Source organism: Drosophila pseudoobscura, chromosome 2, assembly GCF_009870125.1.
Source record: "Drosophila pseudoobscura strain MV-25-SWS-2005 chromosome 2, UCI_Dpse_MV25, whole genome shotgun sequence".
In the NCBI taxonomy this organism is placed as follows: Eukaryota; Metazoa; Arthropoda; class Insecta; order Diptera; family Drosophilidae; genus Drosophila; species Drosophila pseudoobscura.
In genome coordinates, this window is record NC_046679.1 from 23,307,152 (window position 1) to 23,325,815 (window position 18,664).

Consider the following 18,664-nt stretch of genomic DNA (forward strand, 5'->3'; position numbering starts at 1 on the left):
TAAAGGAAAAATGGCTTATTACCACTCAAAATAGGTCTTCCTTCATCTAAAGTCTATCATTGCAATACCCAAATGCATGTCAATGCCCATTCGTGTTTTGTGTCTGTGGAATTTGCATAATTTTAGCCAGGAAATGCACTGCCATATTACCATACTTTAAACATCGCTAATCATACGCTTCCTCAACATAAACCTTCATTTCAATCAACGAATTTCCTTGTTGAACTTTCAAAAGTAATTTCCTAAACGATCCCCCCCCACCTGAGACTGCACATTTTCCCTCAGTGTGGTCTTGGGCATTTCATATTCGGTTAATAGATTTGCTGGCAAATCATGTCGCCATTACTTTTGACTCGGCTCTGACTGGCGGCTCTTTCTGGCCGCCTTGCAACTGGTTCGCTCTTGCGGCTGCTCGTGGGAAGTGGCAGTTGCCGCCGCAGTGTTGTGGCAACCTGCTCAAAGCATATTATGAATGAATGCATCTGTGGCGGGCCACAGTGGCGTGGGCGGGGGGGGGGGGGATGCACCCAATGGAAGTCACCCACCGATTATCGGCCGCCACGACAAGGTCACTTGGTCACTGTCTGTCCCGTCCTTTCCCTTTGCTGGTATTTATGTTATTATCAAAATTGGCCCACAGGCAAGTGCTCCCAATAGGCCGGTGGGTGGAGGCCAAGGCTTAGTTCTTAACCTAAAAACATACTAAAAGCCAGCTCCAATCTGCTGCTCTGCATGCCGTTGCCTCTGCCGTTGCCTTAGCCGGCATTTGGCCAATTTTTCGTACATTGTAACATGACTTTCGTGCGTTGCTCCAGTTAAGGCATTCCCCTCTGCCCCTCCTCTCTGGTATTATAGCCAGACAATGAATGGGTCGCAGGCGGACATGCAATCAGTCAGTCAGGCAGGCGATGGCGATGGCGATGCACTTGCCTACCAGCTCCTCCACGATACTCTTGGTGTTGTTTCTGGTGTTTCTGTGCCCCAGAAGGCGTCGCATTGTCACGCCGGCCAACTCACAGCTGTTCCTCGCACATATGTGAGTATATAGAGGGGTATATATGTACTATATAGCCCAGACAACATTGCGTGACTTTACGTAGGTCGACACCCCTCTTCCTCTTCTGCCGCCCTCTCTCCCTTTTGGGCATAGGCTCGAGTGCTACAGATACCACAATGTCTAAGGCCTAGTTCAATTTAAAGTCCATTAAACGATTCAACAACTTTAAAATGTGGAAAGCCCTCAACACCCGATTGTTGGAGTGTTGGAGAACCTTTAACTTCCTTCCCTCTCTCGCTCTGCGGAATGCCTTGGAATGTCAGTTACTCAGTGGAAAGGAAGGAACCTCTAACGAGCCTCCGAAAACGAATAACCATCAAAAAGAACGCCTAGGAATGTCTGGTTTTATGGGTGGAAACCGCTTAGCCCGTTTCAAGAAACTTTTTGCTGGAAAAGAAATCTACTTAAGTGGAGTTTATTGTTCCTTGAAACAAATCGAAAATCAAGGCTTAAGACCTACAGAGTTAACTAGAGCTAGAAAGTCTTTAGAAATAGTTCATGGGGTATCTGAGGGATACATTTAAACCATTTTCCTTCTATAAATGTGTGCCTATAAGTATGGAATGTCCTTATTTATTGTTGTTGATCTGCTTAAAGGCATAAAACATTCAGATATCATAGAATAGCATGAGCATCTTCTCTAATACTCTACCAATCGTATCTTTCTTACTAATAATCTGTCCATCCACAAAATCTTTAGTTTTGTTAAATATCTATCAATGTTTTCATTGATTACCGCATCTTTTGTTCAACCTTTTTCATAGTTTAATCTTTTGAACAATCTCTGCAGTAACTTTTGAAGATATCTAATGTGTATCCATTCATATCTCTATATTTCATATCATCTATCTATCCATCTATCTATCTATCCGTATAGACATGCATTTCTCTATCTGCTGCCACCTCTACCTTTCTCTTTCAAGCCACATGTCCCACCTCAAGGTATCCCCATTTCTGTCAGACTTCCCATCCGTTTACCACCATTAACCCTTTTTTTTTGTTGTTTGCCCCACACCTAAGGATTGGCGATTGGGTATATCCATCCGAAAAGCGCTGTCAATTATGACAGCTGCCAATGGCTGAATGCCGGAATGCCTGAATGGCTGGGTTGATGCTTCTGCAGGGCCCTGGTGTTGGCGCTGTCAGTTTTCCAATCAAATCCGCTGATGGGTTTGACATTTCCATGACATATTTGCTTCTGTCGGCACGGAAAATATTTGCCAAAATGTCAGAAACTTTAAACTTTATTTATTATTTTGCGCCAAGCCGTGCCACCGGCCACGGGGCCACGCCCAGACCCACCAGCATAATTGACGCCATTTGGAAGGGAGTAGTGGGGGGGGATAGAAAGCACAGAGGAAAATGGAATATGAAAATGGGTGGAAAAAGAGTGGAACGACTGGAGCTGAGGTGCCGTCAGAGTGCAACGTCATTAGGGCGAGTATCTTTTGGGTCTTCTGCTTTGCCGTTTGCTGCGCACGCTTTTCCGCTCGTTCGCTTTTCCCCAGCTCCCTCCCCCTTCCGCCGCCCAGACATGTTTTCCCTCGGGGCTCACCATTTGGGTGGGGTCTCGACCATCGCCTTCGCCTTCGCCATCGCCATCGCCATTTTTATGTACATCTTCGAGAGTCGCCCCGCCCCTGTCCTGCAGCTGAGATTTTGCGCTTTTCCGGTCTTTCTCGGCCACAGATATTCATCCACCGCCTGACCATTGTACAGGGTGGATGGGGGATGGTTTTTTCGCCCCATTTAACGACTCTCCAAGGGTTGGTTATCCCCGCCAAGATGGCAGAGAGAGAGAGAGAGAGACTGCGAGAGTGCCAGAGAGCAGGAAAAACAGCAGCTACGGAAAATGTGTCGTAAATTTGCTTTATTTCCACCATGTAATAATACAATGTAAGTGCAATAAAAGCGGACTCCCCCCCCCCAGACTTGCCCCCGTTCCGCCCGTTCAGATTTTGTAACCCAAAACTGAAACTAAGCCTCAAAGACGGCCCAACCCAAACCAAACCAAAAATCTAGCCTCGCAGGAAAATTAATTAAATGAGTTTATGCACGTAGCAAAAATTCAAATGTACAACCAGAAATATTCATAAAAAGAGCCTCGAAATGAATGTAAACTGAGCCTAATTAAATTATGAATAATTACGGCCGGCTCCCAGGCCAAGTGGCTGTAAAAGGATCACGCCAGGATTACACGCACATGATGCAATTTGTTTGGGCCCACATTAGGCGACTCCCGCCACCGAAATGGAGAGGGAGTGGACTGTGGCAACTATTTGTTTTATCGCACTTTCGCTAAAATGAACAATCTTTCTCGAAAGAGAGGGAGAGAGGGCGAGGGAGAGAGTGGGAGGGAGAAACAGAGCGGAGTCACTTTTGTTAATTTGATAAAAAGGCCACCAAAAAGGCCGAGATTAAACCGAGGCGACAAGGAGCTCCAGTTTTGCGGTTACCTCAAAGGTAGGGCCGCAGAGAGGCACAGAGGGTGTGTGCTGCGCTGTGGAAGGGTGAAGGGTCAGCGTGGTTGGGGCAGTGCTTCAGGGAACAGCTAATTGAAATTGAAGCCAAACTCTGAGAGTTCATTTTGTATACCCTTTTAAGAGGGTATAACGATTTCTGAACCTATAAAGTATATTTATTTGTTACCATCATAGCTATATCGTATTTCGGGTTCCACGGAAACTATTTGCTTTGTTCTATCGGTATCTGAGAGGCACTTTTTAGAGAAACTTCTTTGGGTTGAAGTGCAAGTCTCTAAAGAAGAGAACTAAGCAATATTTAAACTAAATCCACAGACTTTAAACCATAGCCATCATCCTATAAAGTATATTTATTTATTACCATCATAGTTACATATATCAAATTTCGGGTTCTACGGAAACTATTTGCTTTCTTGTATCGAGAGGAATGAGAGGAACTTTCTACAGAAACTTCTTTGGGGTTGAAGTGGAAGTCTCTAAAACAGAGATATCTATCCAAAAAGATGGTATCTAATACTAAATTCTATCTATGTACGAGCCGAAACTCTGATTTTTCCTTCATAAAAAAGCCTTGTCCATACATAAATCCTTCCATCTCAATCTCTAGTTCCATGGCAACTATACTTTTAGTATCTGATATCATTCCACAACACCTACTTTAACGAATATCCACTATAATTCGATCGGATTTTACACCAAATATAATGACTATATCGTATAGTCAAACCCCGCAACGAAGGATCTGCAAAGGGTATCTAAGTCTACGACCCCAAGGACCCTGGCTTTTCCCTCACGTTCCTTGGTTCTTGGGGGTTGCACTTGAGGCAGGACGGGCGGCTTCAGGCGTTTTCCATGCGTAAATTAAGCATTTTCCTTTGTTTTTTATTTTAGTTGCTGTTTTATTTCACTTTTATACATTTTTTATTTCACTCATTTGCGTTGATAAAAATCATAATTTATGACATCAGACATCAGCCGGCGGTGGGCATAATTTTTGGCCAACAAACACCCTGTCCACCTCCACCCTCCCTTTCGAGGGTTTACCCTCCTCTAGCCACCCCCTCCCTCGTGGTAGGCCCGAAAACCTTTTACTAATATTGTGAAAATATATGAAGTTCCATTTCTTTTATCGTTTATCGCGCATAAATCAATTTTTGTGACAAATTTATTATAAAAACCGCCGCCAAGAAGTAAATAAACAAAAAAAAAAACTACAGAAAAGAGAGTGAGAGTCGAATGGAAAAATATATGTAGAATGAGTTTTCCTTGGAGGAAAATGGCTGCCTCAGGGGTGGGTACTATCGGAGGGGTGGCACTGGGAGTGCGAGTCGGTGGGGCGAAAGTTCTCATAAAATATTACAATGACACCATAAACAATTTTTAGTACTTTTGCCAAAGCTGTAAATATTTATTGTACGAATATTTGGTGGAATTTCGGGGCTCCTACCAGGGATACAAACAAACACATCTACGAATATATATATGATATATTGGATTTTTATGAAGTTACTATGGTTATGCCACCAGTCCCCCCCCCCCCCCCCCCCCCCCCTCCAGTCGGTTTATAAAACAATTGTGTGGAATATTTATGGGCAAGCAATTTCCTTCGTGCCTCCCTGCCCCCGCCCCCGCCCCCGACCCCTTTTGAGCGGGGTACATAAAATATTTATGGTTAATAAAATATCCCGAAAAATTCCTACATAAATATTAAAGTTTCTCTGCCTCTCTGCCCCTCTCTTTGCAGTTGTTATGCATAAGGATAAGGAGGAGAACGGTGTCCTGCCCCACATACACGCACACGATGGCTACAGGACCCGGGAGCTGGGCGCCTTCGAGCACGGCCTGCTGGATGGTGATATGTTCCTTCAGGTAAGTAGTACCCAGGACCCAGTACCCAGTAAGAGCTCCAGCTCTGGCCCTCTCCCCACCAATCACCTACATTTGTCTTCATCAGCTTTTGTTTGATGGCTTCATTGGGGCAGCCAGGATATGCTGCCACCCCCCGCATAATCAATCAGCGTCTTGTTGTTATCCAAGAGAGACAGAGAGAGTCTCCATTGATAAATGAGAGACACGCAATCGAAGGTTGAGTGAGGGTCAGGACAATCCGATTCCATCATTTCGAATGGTCTGCAATTAATAAGTGCTGTAATTGATTATCCTCCTTGAGGAATGCTTATCTAAGGGATGAAAGGGAGATGCAAGGGATGATATTTGCCATCTTCGGCTCGCTGGATCCCCTCTTTTAAGGCCAATCGAGTAAATAAAGGTCTTTAGACAATTTCACACACTTGAAGGTCTAAATGCTTATAAGCGATTTCCCAATCATTCCGATTTACAAACGATCTCTGATTTCTGTATAATTAATAAGCGGCTATCAGGCCGCAGAACGAGGCAACGGCAACAGCTGCACAAATGTGGAACAGCACATAAAAAGTTATGCATTTCAAGTTTATGTGCCACAAAACAGAAAAACAGAAAAAAAACAAGAGTACAACTTCAATTAAATTGTCGCAAAGCACTCCCCCAACAGCCCCCGTGCCTCACCCCCTTGGGGGGAGGGGGCAGTTGCATGTTTTTGTTGAATTAAAAGTGCATGTGTCTCTCTGCCTCACTCTCTCTCTCTCCTGCACTGTCCGAGGCGCCAACATATGCACTTGTCACAGTCATGACAGTTTAATTTAATGCCCACATAGCTCACCGGGCATTGGAGCAGCGAGCAGCCAGGCCACCAGGCAAGTGCTGCCACACACACGTCTAACACTGCCACTGCCAGTGCCACAACAGCCACAACCTGGCGACAGACACACACGCAATTGTGCAACAACGCGCATTGCATTGCAACAACAGCCTGCCGCCTGCCGCCTGCCACCTGCCACCTGCCGCCTGCCGCCTTTTGCCTTCCTTTTTGTTTTTTGGCACACACAATTCAATGTCAAAGTCTCTTAAACTAAAACCACCCCCCCTCCTCCCCACTCGCTGCAGAATGTTGCACATTGCAGTTTCGTGTTTGGCTGCATTACGTATACGCAGGGTGAACAAATTTGAATGCAAGCCCAAAAAAGGCCACTAAAGTCCCTTGCCCGGCTCCAGCTAATTGTCGAGCTCAAAAACTGCACAATTGTGCATTTCCGTGCATATTTTTAGTCTGTCTCGGAGTCAAGGAGGAAAACCCCTGGAAGTGTTCTGTGGGGAAATGGCTAAATGGGGGAGCAGGGTGTGCATATTTAGTTTTAATACCTCAGGTATTTGTTACCTGTTGCCCCGTTGAAGTTTTACTTTTTGCAGAAGCAACAACAACAGCTGCTGTACGAGTGTGGGCCACATATTATCATTAGAAAATGGCATTTTGTCACGCAGCTCGCAGCCCTCACCCATACATACATATGTACATATATGGAGTATACACCGTTTAATTGTCTTCCGTTTTCACTGAAAGTAAAACACTTTCAACACTCATTTTCAACTGAACTCCGCTTCGGCTGCATGCAACAGTATTTGTTTTTTTTTTGGGAGGCAGGCGGTATAACCATCCATACTAACTAGAGACACTCGCAGAGAGAGGTGGGTCCCTCGATTGGGGTGGCCCGTAGCTTTATTAAGCAATTATCCCGACGAATATGGACAAATTGGCCAAACTAGACAGACGCAGACTATTCCGCAGTCGCCGCCTCCTCCTCCACCGCCTTCCTGCATCTTGGGCTAGGAAATGGTAAAATAATCGCCGCCAACTTATCAAATCTTCAAAGTGAAATGCAAGATTTACACAGAAACACAGTGATGTACCCATAATCCCACACAGAGATGCCTCTAAAGCCACACACAGATGCATGTACCCCCAGACACAGGCAGGCACACAGATACCCCATAAAAGTATCTGCTGGATGTCCCCTCCACCACGTACCCCACTCAAAAGACGGGCGTGTATTATTAAAATCGCATTAGAAGACGCCGCAGACGCAAACGCAGACGCAGACGCAGACGAGAGCTTGTCTAAATTGTAGCTGCTGGAGGGAAAGAGAGAGCCTCCTCACACACACACACACACACACACACATCCTACGGAGTGCGAGGGAGATGGCCAGAGAAACAATTAGACTGTGGGGAGAAATCTTTCATGTCCGTATAAAAACATAAAATGCCGCAAGAAATGAATCGAGAGGAGAGGCCAGAAGAGAAGAGAAAAAGAGTAACGTAACCAATGAATGAAAAAATAATAATAAGAAAAAATGTAACCAAGATTTGGGTGGAATAACAGATACCCTTTTTGGGGGCTAAGAAAATAAATATATGTTTGAGGCAAATAAAGTTTTTATTCTCTGGGTGAACAATACAAGTCTTCATAGATCTGTAATTATTTGGAGAGACCTTTTATTCCTTGATCAACAGATTGCAGATACATATACTCGTCTGTAGTTGTAGATAGATATTTATCTGATTGTAATCATACTGCCTTTTCCTCGAAATTAAAGCACTTATCTAGTCAATTTATGGACTTATATTTGCCATCAAAAGAGCATCTAACATTTCTTGCTTTGTCACAGGATTCCAAATGCTTCCCTGCTCATCCTCTTGAAATCTTCCTTAGTTCCTTCCTTAAGTTATCCAAAAATAGTGTATTCCCCATATCCAAAACCTCCTCACTCTCTATCTCTTGGTATATATATACTTCTCTATCATTCACTGGCTACTGGTTGAGGCGGATCTTTAAGACGATTATTGATGCTCGTCGGCCACTCGTCCGATCTCATCGCAACTCATCTCCCAGCTCGGACTGATGACAATCCGTACGCCGTATGCTGGGGCCATATCCTTTGGAGGCTGTGTTGATGCGTTTTAAATGATGACGCCACTTAGCATTTATGTCGGCTAATGCCAATGCTCCACCAGCCCCATCGCTTCCCCCCCCCCCAAGCTGCTTCCCGCTGTTTCAGGCTCACAGATCAGCTCTCCTCGCCTCCTCTGATGTCGTCTCAGTTTCAGTCTCAGTCTCAGAATGAGGCAGGCTCTGGCTCTTCCCTGGACCTCCTGCTCTGTAATTAGCAGCAATCGCGCACATTTTTCTCCGGCTCAAACGAGCAGGGGGAGGGCGAAGATGGCTGGTGGCTGCAAATTGATATTTAAATACGCCCGTATTAATTACGGGCCGTATTTGTGTGCCGAGTTCTGTTTTCTGTTGGAGTTCCTCCTGTCCAGGCTTTTTTTTTTATTAATTACCGCCGCACCGCAACAGAGGCACTAATGGAGCATTGGCAAATTTGTCTTTCGCTGCGAGGCCGGGTTTCAATTTTCATTTTCATTTCATTTCACACGTTGCACGTTGCGCGTTGCACGACGACGCCAACACCAACACCAACACCAAACACGACGCTTAACGCTTACCGTTAGCTGGGTCCGTGTGCCGTTGTGTTCCACTTGAGATCTGCAGAAGAGAATCGCATGCGTGGCGTCCATTAGCAGTCCATAAAACCCGACTTTAAATGCAATCTAAAACAATAATGCGGCCCCCAATAACACAACAACAACACAACGGAAAAACAACAACAAAAAACACAACAATGAAAATTATTACAAACTTTTGCATGGTCATATTTATCGTACACTTATTTCTTGTTAGCCAAGTTTCCAGCTTTTGGCGACGACAACGCATATCCGAATAGATAATAATTACAATGGATCATCTCTGGGGCAGCCAGATGCCATAGAGAGTGGAGTGGAGTTGTGGAGAATGGAAACCTGCAATTACATCCAAAAAATCTTTGCCTCCCTCTCCCTGGCTCCCCCCCAATCCCGCGCTCTCTCTCTGTTCAGTTGAAACGCATTGATTTAATTGCCAGCCATTTCCTGGTTGTGTTTGATGTGGAACTCCACACGGAGGGATCGGCCATCGGCCATCGGGCAGCGAGGCGGGGACTGGGGGCACTGCGACCTGTGGCTTGGATGAAATGAGCCGCTTAAGCGCTGATTACGCTTTGGTTGCGGCAAGCGCCGCCACTGCCGCCGCCATCATCGCTGGTTTCTGTTGTGGCAAGGTTCATTCGAACGCGGCATTCCCCCCCACAGCCCCAGATCCAACCAGTCATAGGCATAGGCACTGAGAGATATTATGGAGCACGGTTAATGGGGTTTTCGCAGAAAGCCACAGCGAAAATGTATCCTCTGGATTCATCCGTTGAAGACCTTGTCGATTCGATAGAACAATAATTTCTCGCTGTGTAGTCAAAACACCGTAGGCTTCCAAGATGGATAACATTTCATTCACGAAAATAGTATGATGAACCCCACAGCAGCTACTGTAATTACCCCTTTCCTTTCTCAGGCCCAGCCCAACCCTCATATCATTCATTCATCTATCCATCTATTGATTCCATACCTGAGGAGTCTTGCCACTTGCTACTTGTCTCTGGAGCAACATTCATGGCCCCAAAAATAAATTTAATTCATAGTTTTGATTTAATTTTGATGCCACTCATTCACATTCACATTCTCATTCTCTTGGGTTTTCTTTGCAGGCCCTAAATGGATTTCTAATGATACTGACATGCGAAGGCGAAGTCTTCTTTGCCACGCACAGCATCGAGAGCTATTTGGGTTTCCATCAGGTAAGTGCCACCGAGCTGGCTATAATCTCCTATCCGTATGTGTCTTTCTCCTCTCATCATTTTGATTGATTTTAATTGCCGAGGGTTCTCTTGTATTTGTCTGGTTTTTTGGGTCAAACTCTGGCATGCCATGCTTCCGCATGTCTCGTCTGCCACAAAAAGGAAGGAAACGAGTTAGGACAAAGTCAAAACCACAGTCAAGAGTCGGGGGAACCAATAACCTTCAGGGTACATGACTTCAAGATACCCTAAACCAAGTCCTGCCCTTCCCAGGCATCGCGATCCCTTTGGAAAGTCTGTGGAGCCCTCTTTTCTTGAAGTGTATTGGGACCTGTATCGATTGGCGGGGGGGGCTCAGTCGATCTGGCGTTGCCCTCAGACAGATCATAAATTAAAATCAGATTGCGCAATCGCTGGGAATTTCCTTCGAGAGGCAGACGAAGGATGCCGGATCGTAGATGGTTCAGTAGCAGGGCGTTTACCAGATTGATTTCGAGGCTGATGCTGGGGCTCTTCCGATTCGAGTCCAGTTTTGGGATCCTCCTTCATTGTAGTGTTTTTTGCCTACTATATTGTCGAATGGAAATTGAAATCGCAGTTAGCTTTCGCCTCCAGCATCCCAGCATCCTTCTCCTATAGATATTATTTCTGAATTTAGTTGTAAATGTGTAAAGCGGCACATGCCACGCCCCATTTGGCAGCTCAATTAAAAGCGTAGCTCCCTTGGACTCGGCTTGGGATTGGGAGGCACGATTGGTGGTACGATTGGGGGCAAATCAGTTGCGTTTGTTTGCTTTTTTGCGCTAAAGAAAGTTTTGTGTGCCACAAGCCGGCAGGGGAATCCCGTACCGGACCCCATTCCTTCTGGATATCTGGATTGCGGTCCCCCCTCGCCCCGAGGTAACCCACCTTCCTCCTTCTCCTCCTCCTGCCCTTCTGCTCCTGGCGCGTGCAGAATTTATGTCTCAATTTGTAGCCAACATGGGGCGCATTTTCAATTTGCGCGAATTTTGATTTATACGCCCCGAAAACCAAAGGCAAAAGGGAATCAAGAGAGGGAATACAAAGGGGAAAGGGAGAAGAAACGCAGAATAAAAGAGGGAAAGAGTTACAGAGAAAAGACCAACCAAAGACGAAACAAAGTTAAAATCAATACGAGAAATCCCTTTGAGAGTTGACTGACCTTCATCTCCCGCTCTCTTGCCCCCCCCCCACAGTCGGACATCGTCCATCAGTCCGTGTACGAGCTGGTCCACTCGGAGGATCGCGAGGAGCTGCAGCGGCAGCTGCTGTGGAACAGCTTCCTGCCCGCGGACATGTCCAGCATGCAGCTCTCGGAGACCCTGGCACCGGACAAGGCGCTCTATCTGGAGCGCAGCTTCACCGTTCGCTTCCGCTGCCTGCTGGACAACACGAGTGGCTTCCTGCGGCTGGACATCCGGGGTCGCATCAAGATCCTGCACGGACAGAACCGAAAGACGGAGGAGCCGCCACTGGCGCTCTTCGCCTACTGCACACCCTTTGGCCCGCCCAGTCTCCTGGAGATACCGCACAAGGAGAACATGTTCAAGTCGAAGCACAAGCTGGACTTCTCCCTGGTCTCGATGGATCAGAGGGGCAAGCACATACTGGGCTATGCGGATGCCGAGCTGGTCAACATGGGCGGATACGATCTGGTGCACTACGATGACCTGGCCTATGTGGCCAGTGCCCATCAGGAGCGTAAGTTGCAACCACTACATGGTCTTCCACAGAAGAGCCTCTGCTAACGATTCTCCTACGTTTCCGTTTCAGTTCTCAAGACAGGCGCCTCGGGAATGATCGCCTACCGCTACCAGAAGAAGGATGGCGAGTGGCAGTGGCTGCAGACGAGCTCCCGCCTGGTGTACAAGAACTCCAAGCCGGACTTTGTGATCTGCACGCATCGCCAGCTGATGGACGAGGAGGGCCACGATCTGCTCGGCAAGCGAACCATGGACTTCAAGGTCAGCTACCTGGACACGGGCCTGGCGTCCACCTACTTCTCGGAGGCGGACCAGCTGGTTGTGCCGCCCAGTGCCTCGCCCACGGCCCACGCCCTGCCGCCGCCGGTGACCCCGACGCGACCCAACCGGCGCTACAAGACGCAGCTGAGGGACTTCCTCTCCACGTGCCGCAGCAAACGCAAGCTCCAGCAGCAGCAGCAACAGCAGCAGCAGCAGAATCAGCAGACCTCGCCGCTCGGCGGTCAGGTGGGCTCGCCGGCGCCTGCCGTGGCTGTGGAGTACCTGCCCGATCCGGCGGTGGCCGTGGCCGCCGCCTACTCCAACCTCAATCCCATGTACACGGCCTCGCCGTACGGCAGTGCGGCGGACAATCTCTACATGGGCAGCTCCATGCCGGCCAATGCCTTCTATCCGGTCAGCGAGAACCTCTTCCACCAGTACAGGCTGCAGGGAGCCGTCGGCGGGTACTACACGGACTACCCGCACTCCGGGGCGCCAGCGTCGGCGTATGTGGCCAATGGTTTCCTCTCGTACGATGGCTATGCCATTGCCTCCAAGGCGGACGAGAAGTGGCAGGAGACGGGCAAGTACTACAGTGGCTACAGCAGTGGCTATGGCAGTCCCACGTCCACGCCCCAGGTGAGTGGCATCCTTTTTTCTCTGGGGCTTCCCCTGGCTAATCTTTGTGTAATCCTTGTGCAGCAAATCCCTCTAAAGACGCCCAAGTCTTCGCCGCAGGTCATGGAGGTCATCTCCTGCTCCTCGGACGGACCATCGCCGGTGAGTGGTGCCACGCCCAACGGCGCGATTCCCGTGACGCCCAAAGTGGAGCTTGCCGCAACGGCAGCAACAGCGGCCTCCGCTGCAGGCGGGGATCCCTACGAGAGGCAGACGGTGCTGATGTGGGGCACCACCCACTCGAGTGGCGTTCCCCTGAATAGTCTTCAGGGCGGACGCTCCGGCTCCCCCCAACGCGCCACGCCCCTCACGAATGGCCTGGGATACGCCACGAATAACAACAACAACGAGCACGAGCCGGCGACGGCGGCCAAGTGGAACGGAGCGAAGGAACTGGCGGGGAAATCGGCCAGCGCCAGCACGCCGGAGAGCTACCAAATGCAGCACGACGATTCCGGACTGTACTCCGCCTCCTCGCACACGACCTCGCCGCAGCAGCAGCAGCAGCAGCAGCAACAGCAACAGCAACCGCAACGTGGAGTTGCTTCCAATGTTAGCGCTCCAAGTATTCCTCTCACACACCCAGTGGCCGTCACGGGCACAGGCACCAGCACGGGCACAGATCATCAGGCGGTGCACCCGTCCAGCTGCCACCAACAGCAGCAGCAGCAGCAGCAGCAGCAGCAACAACAGCAGCAGCAGCAGCAACAGCAACAGCATCATCATGCCCACCCGCATCCGCACTCGCATCACCACCACCATCACCATCACCATCATGAGGCAGCGCATCATCAGCATGCGGCAGCAGCAGCAGCCGCCGCAAGCAGCGAGGTATGGACGCCCGCCTCCTACACGCAGTACTCGCAGTACTTCACGTATCATCCGCATCCGCATACGCATCCGCATTCGCATTCGCACCCGCACCACCCGTCGGCGGGCAGTAGCGGACACGTTCCGGCGGCCCAGTCGCATCACCTGCACCACGGTCACGGTCACCGCTAGATAGATTGGGGATAGATTGCACCCAGTATTGAAGCACACAAATCACTGTACTCTGTACTCTACTGTACTCCACTGTAATCCACTCACTGTAATCTCCACTGTAAACAACACACACTCCATACACACGCACACCAGTGCACCCATGAAGAGTGCTCTGTCGCCTGACTACTAACCGTAACGATCCTCCCTAGATCATACTCACGACCCATCAGCAGCAGCAGCAGCATCAGCAGCAGCAGGTTCAGCAACAACAATCTCTTGGAGGCTACCCGCTGCATCATCCACTGCAGCTGGTGGGAGGACCGTCCTCATCGCCGCCGCCGCCCACAACCCGCTCGCCAACAGCCCTGCCCGCAGTGAGCAGTATCCTCAATGGTGCCACAGGAGCAACCACAACCGATGACGTCTCCCCCTACCAGCAGCTGGCCATTGTCTCCACGCCCCTGGTGATCTGCGCCGAGGAGGTGGGTGTCGGTGGCATGTCCTTGCAACCGCTGAGCGACAGCAGCGAGACGACGCGCATGGGACGCAAGTCAGCCAAGCAGCAGGTGCAACAGTCCTTGCAGCAACAGCAGCAGCAAACGCTTTACCAGCAGCATCAGACGCATCATCATCATTCACATCCACAGCACCATCCGCAACACCATTTGCTCTATCCGGCCAACATTACGGCGCATACAGCCTTGGCCTATGCCCCGCCGACGGCTGGGGGCGCCTATGCCGATGGCAGTCCGCTGCTCTCCTTCTCGGAGGTGACCAACACGCTGCTCAACCAGTGAGAGAGGGACTAGGAGTAGCAGTAGCAGTAGCAGTAGGAGCAGGCGAGCACATTCGTGTTCAACAGTTTTGCCAAAATGTGGACTATGACTATCGTATCTTCCATAATCTGAACCCTAGCACCTAGCAACCAAGCAAACCAGCAATTTGTGGATATATCCAGCGCACACCGAGTCATTTGGCTACTCCTTGGTTAAATCCGAGCAAACAGCAAGAAAAAACGAATTCTATTTATTTTACTGTGATAATTTATAGATACAATTTATTGTATATGAAACTATATTCGTAATACGTATCCGCATCCGTATCCGTATCCGTATCCACACTTCCATAGACACACGAATGGGCAATAGGATTTGGGTACAGCAGCGTTTAACCAGCACAAAGTTAAGAGGGGAACCGAACCGCTTCCCATCCGTGGAAGATCCCTTCGACAATCAATTTCAGTTGTAGTTGCGACCAAAGATTTCTCTAACTAACTTAAACTTATCGTTTAGCATAATACGTATACCCTACGATTCATTCAGATTGCGCCCAACTTTAGTTACATTTCCGTTGAGGTTACAGAACAAAGTAGGGGGTAAATGCCTAATTAGTTGCGTTTAAGAGTGCTTAAGTAGAACCTAAGATAATACCAGATGCTTGTATCCATATTTAATTTAATTTAACCCTAGACCTAAAGCGTAATGCAAGTTAATGTAATTCATTCATGATTCCTATGGTTTAGCATGTAATTCGACTAATCCCTCAGCGGATATATGTATGTATCTGTATATTTAAAGTTTTCTTGAAATTTCTAGTCGCCCGCATAAAAAACATTTACTTATAAATTAAACAAAATACCATACTACAATATACTATCTCTACTTCGATTGTGTAAACGTTTAGCAATTCGGCAGACAATATCAGTTCTGTCCCTTGTAGTGTACTACGATGCCAGCACATGACATGGACTTTTGGAATAAGCTAACAAAATCATTGCATAAATGTGATGGATGATTATGTGTATCCAAATCTAAAGAAACAAAATATAAAATATGTAGATACTCTCTCAGCTAATCAACGGGAAAAAAACATATCAATTTCAATTACAAATTTATTACGAAACCCGAGTGCACGTAAAGCGCCTATCCAAAACAATCAGAGCGAAATAAATCTAGAAAATAATCAAATTAATCAAACCACCAAATTTTCCATTAGTTCGATGTCTTTGGGATCCTAAGGTGAAACATCCAATCCACACAAATCGTGGATGTGTGACTTGAACTTCGCGCCTACATAACATTTGTATGCCTGAAAAGCTGACAAAAATACTTATTGCCTACTTCCAGGCTGAGCCCCCAAATTCTTCTGTACATTTCAGCAACACTACCTTCGCAACATATATGAACATCACCAAGTTGGCAACATTGTTTTATTCCGCAACATCTTCTTTGCAACATATGTTTAGCCATCAATAGAAAAAATAATTTTATTTAAAATTAATGCAATTAAGTCGTGCTTTTTAAATTTTTCAATTTGTATAAAAAATTTATACATTTATCGGATGAAATAATTTTTTCTTTAAAAATCGCAATGGAAATGCTCATAAGGCATAGACTGCATGCCTTCTGTCTCCTCTATATGGAGGACGATCTTGACCCCTGTGAAATTTTGAAATTAACCGATCGGCCCATATATTGCCGAGATACACTCCAAAGAATGTTGTACATTTTCGTACAAAAAGAAGATATGAAGAGAGATTTAAAGTTGAATTTTCAGGGATACTTCTTTTAGCTCATGGTAACTCCTTTTCACCACCTTGACAAGGAATGCACCTCGAAAAAAGTGGCCAGGCAGCATCCTCCTCAATCTGTAAGCAATTCGTGGCCCAAGGTGTAACAATCAAGCAAATCAGTATTTTCATGGAGCAATGGCAATTCAACCGCAAGCCATTACCATCTCCAGCTTAATTGGAGACTTTACTGCCTTTAATTGACAACGACACAACGCTGACTCCCCACATAACACACACAGCACCTTTTGATTGACACCTTACAATCATATTTTCCTCGTCTTTATAGATAATGGAAAAGTATTCATCAGTTGCTGGGGCGCGATTTGAAGACCAACATTACGATGTACAAAAGAATAATCATCCATCGGTGCGGGAGCGCACCCAAAACCAAAACTAACACCAAAACCCATCTTGAATAGTAAGCAATCATATGTGGGCTGCGTTGTTTACGCTCAATATTAAATGATGTATTCTACGGTCGTACTCGCACGGATTATCCCAAGACCAAACAGATTTGCGCCTCCAAAGCAAACCAATTAAACCAAACTCTGAACCAAATTTCGGTTGAATTCACATTGAAAATACTCGTATTGTCGATAGTGATGGCTTTATTGTTGAAGAGGCACTGGCTGCCGCGCAGCGCACTTGACTCGGTTGCTTCGGATGCCCTCCGGGGTACCTCAGGCCATGTGGCTGCTCCTCCTGTTCCATTGCCAAGCGAAGGTTATGTGCGGAACAATAGACGTACGTACGTATATGCTACCATTTTGGCATTTCAGAACAACCCCCTGAAAGAAAATGTGGCATCAAGTGAATGGCTTGGCAGTCAGAGGCACGACAAGCGAATGACTGATGCTCTAATTGCTCTTGTCTTCAAACCCTTGCTTGAGGCCGGAGCTGAGCCCCGGCTGAACTGTCCACTGAACCATTTATAGCCTTCCATCGATAGGGTATTGGCTATGAGCTGTACAAATATATCGCTTGTTAACAACAGCCGTCTGGCCGAGTTATTGTCTGGCGGACGGGACGGGACGGGCCAGTTCGTGTCTTGAGTCTTTCGTTTGACGCATCTTTGAGATCATTCTCTAATAGATTGCCGCTATAACTGAAAGAGAAACACCAACAGAAACCGAAACTGAAATGGAAATGGAAATAGAAATAAATACAACAATTAACAAAGTGCGCCGTTTGTTTACTTTGATTTACTTAACGTTTTTTTTTGTATTTTTTCTTTTTTTTATTGTTTTAAGTTTCATTTTTTCATTGCATTGTTACTGTTGCTTGACCTTTAATAGTCGTGTTGTACATTGTGCCATGGGCGTCTTGGTAGGTCTGCCGCTACCCCACTCACACCGTACCGTACAGACAGTTGGATCTGGAGATGTTGGTTCAAAAGTGTAGCTGGAGCATCTCAGAAATGCCTGCACAATTGAACTTCAAATCTTTGCTTTCGGGGTGGCAGTGTGTAAGTGCAATAAATGCTGCCAAAGGTGATAATCTTGGCTTATTCATTGCTCTTCATGTTCGTCACTTAAGGTCAATGATATGACCGAGCGGGGCTGACCGCATGCCGGACGCGAACGTGATCATCGCTCAACCGCTCTGACCTTGCATCATTGTTTGTTTGACAAATTTGTAGCAGGCCACAGAAGCGGACCAAACTTGCGACCGGATGCGGCTCGAAGTATCATGGCAGAAGAGAAGCACAGACAGAGACTGGCCGAGATATCTGGCAGGGCACGCAGAGGTGTGTCCCTTTCCTCTTAGCACCTTCTGACGTCTGTGTGCCGTATGCGCAATATTTTCCATACATATTACTTGCTGTTATCAATTATGTGCGTGGGGTGTTTAGCCGGTCCACTTTCATTTTTCATGCACAGCACGACTTCCCTCAAGCGGTACAGAAACCTCTTAATAAACGTGTGAATCTTCCATTGGTTTCTGTGTGTTGTTTGCTTCTATTTGCTAAGCCGTAAAGCTCTTGGAAGCTCATGGAAATTGAATGTGGGGGGACCTTGCCTTGTTGAGATCTACAGCCAGAAGAAGAGTCGCCCGTCGGGTCGAGTGGCGACTCTGGCTATCAACATGAATTATGTGGAATTGCACCAATTTGGCAATTAAACATGTGTAGCGTGAGAGAACGACAGAGACGGCCAGTTAGCAGCGGGGGAAAGAGTGAAAGAGCTAGTGCTAGTGCCAGTGCTAGTAAGCATAAATGGCATCTACAAATGTTGCTGCTTATTTGCGGCTGAGCGACCTTCAGTGGAATCACAGCCAGGCCACAGATGATGATGATGATGATG

General features: G+C 47.3%; 1 protein-coding gene across 2 annotated transcripts in view; it reads left to right on the forward strand.

Moving 5' to 3' along the window:
* The window catches only part of ss (aryl hydrocarbon receptor spineless), a 37,786-nt gene extending 22,021 nt beyond the window's left edge, over positions 1-15,765 (forward strand). Inside the window, exons 4-9 of one of the 2 annotated variants that reach the window (XM_001359416.5) lie at positions 5,285-5,409; positions 10,053-10,142; positions 11,360-11,864; positions 11,937-12,766; positions 12,830-13,612; positions 13,999-15,765. In XM_001359416.5, the coding sequence (XP_001359453.5) occupies positions 5,285-5,409; positions 10,053-10,142; positions 11,360-11,864; positions 11,937-12,766; positions 12,830-13,612; positions 13,999-14,586 (2,921 nt within the window). In that variant the 3' untranslated portion in view covers positions 14,587-15,765. Of the gene's footprint in view, positions 1-5,284; positions 5,410-10,052; positions 10,143-11,359; positions 11,865-11,936; positions 12,767-12,829 lie in introns of both variants that reach the window. The other variant, XM_033385710.1, reaches the window with a different exon arrangement.
* Positions 15,766-18,664: the final 2,899 nt, after the last annotated feature.